The following is a 6,797-nucleotide window of genomic DNA, read 5'->3' on the forward strand; positions in this document are numbered from 1 at the left end:
GTGAGATGGGGGGAATGAGTGAGATGGGGGGGATGAGTGAGATGGGGGGGAGATGAGTGAGATGGGGGGAATGGGAGATGAGTGAGATGGGGGGGGCATTCAAACAAGAGGCAGGACTCTTCCTTCCATTACCAGGTGACTGACCAACCTTGCCTAATCTTAAGCTACCTCTCTTTTTCAGTACCAGAGTGAACCCAGGTCTTGAGCATGCTGGGCAAGCACCCCACTACTGGATATCCAGAGCCCTCTTTTTAATTCTTAGAGTCAACATCTCACTAACTTGCTCAGGCAGCCCTTGAACTCTGTTGCCCAGGTGGGTTGCCCAGCAGCTGTGGTTACAGACCTGTGTCACCAGACCCAGGCATCTTATGCTGCTTCTAGTTTCCCTGTTGTTCTGGACTCGTGTGGAATTGAACTGCACGGTCTCTGCACGTGCCAGGCTGATTGTACTCCCAGCAGGTTATCCACCAGTGTCTATCCGCATATAGATACTGAGGCACAGGCTGCGGCAGACCTTTCAAGAGCAATGAAAATGAAGATAACTGTTTATATTACAAAATGATGTATAACGACTTTCAAATGACTTCAAAAGATCCAAATCTAAGTTAGTTACAATCCGGCTCTGCCGGTCAGAAGCAACAAATCAAATTCAATGGCAACTCTAGAATCAAGTCTAGAAGTTCAAACTGCCATAAAATATACCCGTTATTATTCAGTACAAACTGTTAAAACAAGTGCATTACCCATACAAATATATATATACATATATATATGTATATATATGTATATATATATATTGAAATTGCCAAAGAAGGGAGAGGAATTTAAAAAAAAAAAAAAACTACTTCTGTAGAAATAATTCAGATGATTCACTCCCAGGGGCAACGCCAGCAGCCGAAAGCACAACTGACATTAAAAACTCAGTAAAACAGCCAGGTAGGGGCTCCTAAGATGGCAAATATAAGCAAAATGAACCCAGCGCCACATGATCCGTTCTGGTCCTGATTGGGGGGGGGGGGGAGACCCCTTTTCTTTTCTGATCTCAACTGCCAGGGATAAAACAGGGGTACCAAGCCCTGCCCTTGCCATTTTCCAGGGTGGCCGTGAGAATCCAATTGGTTAACTCCAAACTGAGAGGCACTGCATGCGTTATCCTACGAGGCCCTGGAAGGCAGGATCCCATGGAAAAGACTGGGGCCAGGGTCGTTTCTGCTGGGCGCTGGACCGGGAGAAGGTGCAGGCTTATTGTTTAAACGGTGGCAAAGCCGAAAGCTCTGCGCCATAGAGGCACCAGGCAAAGGGCATGACAGGGCAAGTCTGGAACCACGGAGGCACGGGCATGCACAGCTGTTCCCGCACACCAAGCCCGAGCGGGTCACCAGAGTGCAGCCGGGATGCCTTCACAAAGCCGCGGGAGGGGTCCCCACCTCCTGTGGCCGCCGCCGCCGAGGGGTAGGGCCGAGCCGCCAGCCGGGCCTGGCGCAGCATCAGCGCCCGCTGCCGCTTCCGCTCTATGCTCGCGCGTACGGCGGCCGGCAGCTCCGCGGGCTCCGGAGACGTGCGCTTGTCCTCCGGCTTGTCCTCCGCCGTCGCCATCTCCAGCCTAGTCCGAGGGTTCGTGCACGCGCACCACGAGCGGCTACTTGGAGCTACAATCCTGACTCTCCACCACAGTCCACCTGAGTGAAGAAGATGCGCCTGCGCAGTCAGAAGTACTGGCGGAAGGGATGGTGGTGGGAGAGGCAATGCGCCTGCGCAGCAGAGGAGTGGCGCAGAAGGGATGTTAGTGTGTACTTTGACTTGCCATCTGTACCAAGGACTGCTGCTGAGGTTAGCTTTTTTAGATCTAGTAGTCACCAGACAATAGTTCTACTTAGTGGTTCAGACTATGAGCTTTGAGCTCGCATTCAGCCAGTGTTGGCTTTGGTTCTAAGATCTTAGGTGCGTTATTTAACCAAAACTTAGTTTCTTCAGTAGATAAAGGATTGTGGCGTCACCCTGCAGATCCTTGAGAAGTTTGCTCTGCCATCAGGATGCCTGGCCCATATAAAGTGGCCATGAGCATTGCAAGTCTGTGACAGCCACACAGACCAATAGCTAATTGCATAATGGACACATACCCAAACCAGCCTCGGATTTGAAATGAGAAACGTGCCTCAAACTTTCATGGCAAACGCAGAACTTATTACCCCACTGGTGTGTGTACAGCTGATCGTCCTTCCTATAGAACTTTCCTTGTGCTGCCAGACAATGGTCCAAATCGAGAGCAACTGTCCTGATTTCCAAAGAAACACTGCATGTTTCCCAAGCATGCTTTTCAGAGTCCTTGGGACATAAAACATAATTAAATTCAAACAGTATTACGTCTAATAACTACATTCACCACTTAAGACTGGCTTTTGGAAACTGCAGTCTAACACTGGGAATGTTCCCACTGATGCTCAGGGCTTAGAATTCGGGAAGTATGTAACACTAGTTCATATTGGCCATCTCTGTTATTTACATGTAAGTATATTTATATCAGGTACCTGTTGAGATCTTCTGACTGAATTGGTGATAAAAATATTTCAAGCTACCCTGTTCTCTTCTTGTCAGATTAATCTCCCACCCCACCCATTTATTTTGTCGAAGTGAAAAACCTCTCCAATTCCATGACACCAAAGGCACAAGCCACAAATTAATTTGTGTATGTCAAAGTTAAAAACTCTGGCACCTCAAAGAACATCATCAAGAAGGTTAGTCCACAGGAACAAAGAGAGGCCCCTGGGTTAAGGTAGCAAGTTACAGTTTCCTCAGTGCCATTCTGTGGCCGAGAAAGGTGAGAATAACAGAAGGGGGGGTATTTCAAAGCAGAAACCAAATACAGTGACAAATCCAGGATTCGCAGCGGTTGGCAGGTAGAGGCAGGAGGACCAGGACTTCAAGGTCATCCCCGACCACACAGAAAGTTCCAGACCAGCCTGGGCTACAGGAGACACTGACTCCATGGGTAAAGGGTGTGGAGAAGAGCATTGAGGATGGAGAACGGCAGTGTGACACCCAAAAGCATGAGGAAACAGGAAGGCGACAGAGACAAGTAGGTCAATGTCTGTAACTCCAGCTATGGGGCGTAGGTGGAGAGCCAAAGCCATAACCACGCAGCAAGCCAGGCAGCCCTGTGACACGGAAGACAGCCCCCATTTCGGAAAGCCTTTTGTCCAGCGTGGGAATGTGATATGACTGGGATTCCTCCCGTGTGGCAAGATGGCATTGAAAAGGGAATGCGTATTGTTACTCCCTGTACTCTGGAGTGATTTGCCAGGGGCCATATGTTCTTGGCAGCACTATTCCCGATCGCCAAAAGCTAGAAACTACCCAGATGCCCATCAACCTACGAATGGATAAACGAAGCACAGTATTGCCATACAATGAGCTTCTTCAGCCCTGGCAAACAATGAAGCACTGATCACCGCTACGACGCAGCTGAACCTTGGAAAAGGTGTGCTAAGAGAAAGAAGCCCTTCACCAAAAGGCCACGCTCATGGGTGCGTGTATATGAAACCCACAGAGTAAGCACCCACTGTGATAGAAGCAGATTCGAGGTATCTGAAGCCTGAAGCTGAGGGGTTACTGAGAGAGGGGCAGCTTAGTAGGGATGGGGCCTCCTCCTGGGTTGTTGAAAATTCTAGAACTAGACAGTGTTGATGACTGCACAACGTCATGTATGTATTTTCTGGCCAGAGCAGGGAATCCAAACACCACAGTTTTATAGACAACACACACACACACACACACACACACACACACACACACACACACACACACCAGCATCATTGATCACCTCCAGACTCTGCACAGTTCTGACTTGGTGACTAATGGATATTTCTAGGGAACAAGGTAACAATGTTCCCTCTAACATAACCTCTGAGAGTGATGGGTGCCCAGAATCCTCTTCTCAGCAAACCACCAGCTCTGGCAGGATGCAGGATGCAGTATGCAGCTCAGATGCTTCATGGGCCCCAGGGTTTGAAAGTCTTGGCAGCTCATTCTCCCTCTCCAGGTAACTCCCTCTCCTTCGGCACAGGGACTTTTGTGATAGAGTTTCACATAACCGGGGCTGGACTGTGAGCTGGCGCCTCAACCAGGCTCAAAGCAGACTTCCCTCCTCAGAGAAAGAATGAGTACGTGCCCTGATCTGTGCATCCCACGGGGTGACAAAGGCTGTGGGGTTTGCCCAGAGTGAAGCACATGAGTCACTTTGGTGGGGACACAAAAGGAAAAAAAGGCACAGACAACAAACCAGGGGCCGTGTTCCTGCCTCTCCCCGTCCGTCTTGGGGAGATGTGGCTTCATTCACCTTCCCACGTTAGACCTCCCTCATCTCTCAGACCTACAGATCCTGGCTAAATGAGGAAGCTTCATAAAGGACAGAGAGTGTTGAAGGCCCCAGTGGAACTGAAAGAGAGCAGGCTCTGGAGAAGGGTGTCTGGGAAGGGGGATGAGAAACCTGGCAGGGGTCCTACCAGGACCTCCTCTTCATGGACATGACTGGGCTGATTCCCTCTGATTCCCTTAATGTGCTCACTTGGACCTTCATTGGCATCCATCCCAATAGGAGACCATCTCTGAGTGGGAACACATCAAGGATGGGCTGTTTTCAGGACAAGGCTGCAGCAACAGGAATGAGCCTGATGATGCTGACTTCAGTTGTGAGGATCTTAACCTCTCTGAGCCAAAAGACAGAGCAACTGAAGCAAAATTATCAGAGCAGAATTTTAGTGGACAGAGGATGCATGCAGGAAGACTTAGAAAATGCCTTCAGAGCCTCAAAGATTGTCTTTTGGGAGGGGGGGGGCAAGTGGGAGAGGGAAAATTGTAATGATGCAACTCTGGACAGGGCCAAGAACAAATCACTGCCTAATCTGGATGTGACAGTTTGTCATCACCAGCAAGGGCAGGTCCTTCCCAGATCTGTGCCTCCACCAGATCTGAGCATGGCCCAGGCTTTGCTTCTCATGTCTCTTCCAGAATGTCTGTCTTCACTCCCTTCTCCAGCCATCTCTGTACCTCCCTTGTGTTACGTGAAACCTCGTGAGTCTGTTAAAGGGTCTCAAGAATTTATTTAGATGACAATATATAAAAATATCTTAATCAGAGGTAGAAATGTATAATGCAATATGACAAAAATATTCTCTTTTTTTTGTTTTGTTTTGTTTTTTTCAAGACAGGGTTTTTCTGTAGTTTTTGGAACCTGTCCAGGAACTAGCTCTTGTAGACCAGGTTGGCCTCGAACTCACAGAGATCCACCTGCCTCTGCCTCCCGAGTGCTGGGATTAAAGGCGTGTGCCACCACCGCCTGGACAACAAAATTATTCTTAATTTGCATCAATGTACAAAATATCTTAAACAGAAGAAACATAATACAGTATGGCAGAAATAATTTTATATTTGTACCAATATACAAAAGTATTGTAAACAGAAGTAGGAACATATACAATATAACAGAAGAATTTTTAATTTTTATCAATATACAGATTATCTTAGTAACACAAAATAATTTTATGTATCAATATACAAGAATATACCAATGCAAATTATCTAAAACTAATAGTTTACATTAGATATGATAATCTACCTTATTACCCTATCCTATCTGTTCCCCTATCTTTACCAAATGAGATTCCTGAGTCTAATTTTTATTATTCCACCACCAACCCTATAACAACTTATAACCAACCCTGAAAAAAAAGCATCCATCCCATCTGTTGGGAAAGGGGTGACATTTTCTTGGATTTACTTCCAGTTGTTTCAGGGGCGATGGTATCTCTATGGGGTCCTGCAGAAAACTAAAACAATGGTTAAGGCTCATGAGGACTAGCTGTAACATGTGTAGCCAGTCTCTGGGTGGTAGGTAAGGCTTATCTGAAGTTCTGGCTAGAGTATTGAAAGAAGGTAAACCATCTCAGCTGGCCACCTTGGAATTGCCCTGAGAAGCTGGGCAATTCCACCTGGGTAGTTTGTAGTCCAACTCCAACCATTGAGTAGTGTTTATAGGCTTAAAGGTAATTTTATGGATCAGTTAGAGACACTGTTGTGTGGCCTTAACTTCTTTTGGAGACTTCAGAGAAAAGGGCAGGAGAGAAACCTCCAGTTACATCCTTGTGCTGGTGTTGGGGCACAGAGTAGTACACCAGCTGTGTCGTGAGCTGCCTGTCATCCTTCCTAGGTCTCCATGTCCTTGAGAGCAGGGGCTACTGAATCACCCTGTTACTACAGGGCCCCATGTATAATATGGCACACAGGAACTGCTTAGCAAATGGTTGTTGAATACAATAAATTTAATTTCATGTTGAAAAAAAACCTAGTTGTATATCCGTCCAGCTCTGAAACTCAAGTTCAGAGCTGAACCTTGCAAACATCTTGTTTCTGCTTATACACTTAAGGTGACAGCAGACACTCTACAGTGGCTCTTCCACTGCTTCCTAGCTTTGTCTCTGTTTTAATAGTAACTGTAGACAGAAGTTTATGTCCTGCCCGGTCCCACAGCTGCTCAGTCCCAAAGCAACACACAGAGGCTTACATTAATTATAAGTTGTTTGGTCTATTAGCTCAGGCTTATAGTTCATTAGCTCTTACAACTTAAAATAACCCGTAAATTGTCTGTGTTTAGCAACATAGCTTGGTACCTTTTCTCCATAAGGCATTCTCATCTTGCTTCCTCTACATCTGGCTGGTGACTGACCCTCTGCCTTTCCTCCTCCCAGAATTCTTCTAGTCTGGCTGCCCAGCCTATACTTTCTGCCTGGTTACTGGTCAAT

At 47.0% G+C, this 6,797-nt stretch overlaps 1 protein-coding gene across 2 annotated transcripts in view; it reads right to left on the reverse strand.

Annotated features, from left to right (window-relative positions):
* The window catches only part of Xpa (XPA, DNA damage recognition and repair factor), a 19,893-nt gene extending 18,206 nt beyond the window's left edge, over positions 1-1,687 (reverse strand). For both annotated transcript variants that reach the window (XR_001229277.2, XM_005362136.2), the window contains exon 1: positions 1,428-1,687. Coding sequence is in view for 1 of the 2 variants with exons in the window: in XM_005362136.2 (XP_005362193.1) it covers positions 1,428-1,596 (169 nt within the window). In the remaining variant the exon portion in view is untranslated. The remainder of the gene's footprint in view (positions 1-1,427) is intronic.
* Between the last annotated feature and the right edge of the window lie 5,110 nt (positions 1,688-6,797).

Source organism: Microtus ochrogaster, linkage group LG5 (assembly GCF_000317375.1).
Source record: "Microtus ochrogaster isolate Prairie Vole_2 linkage group LG5, MicOch1.0, whole genome shotgun sequence".
NCBI classification, from domain to species: Eukaryota; Metazoa; Chordata; class Mammalia; order Rodentia; family Cricetidae; genus Microtus; species Microtus ochrogaster.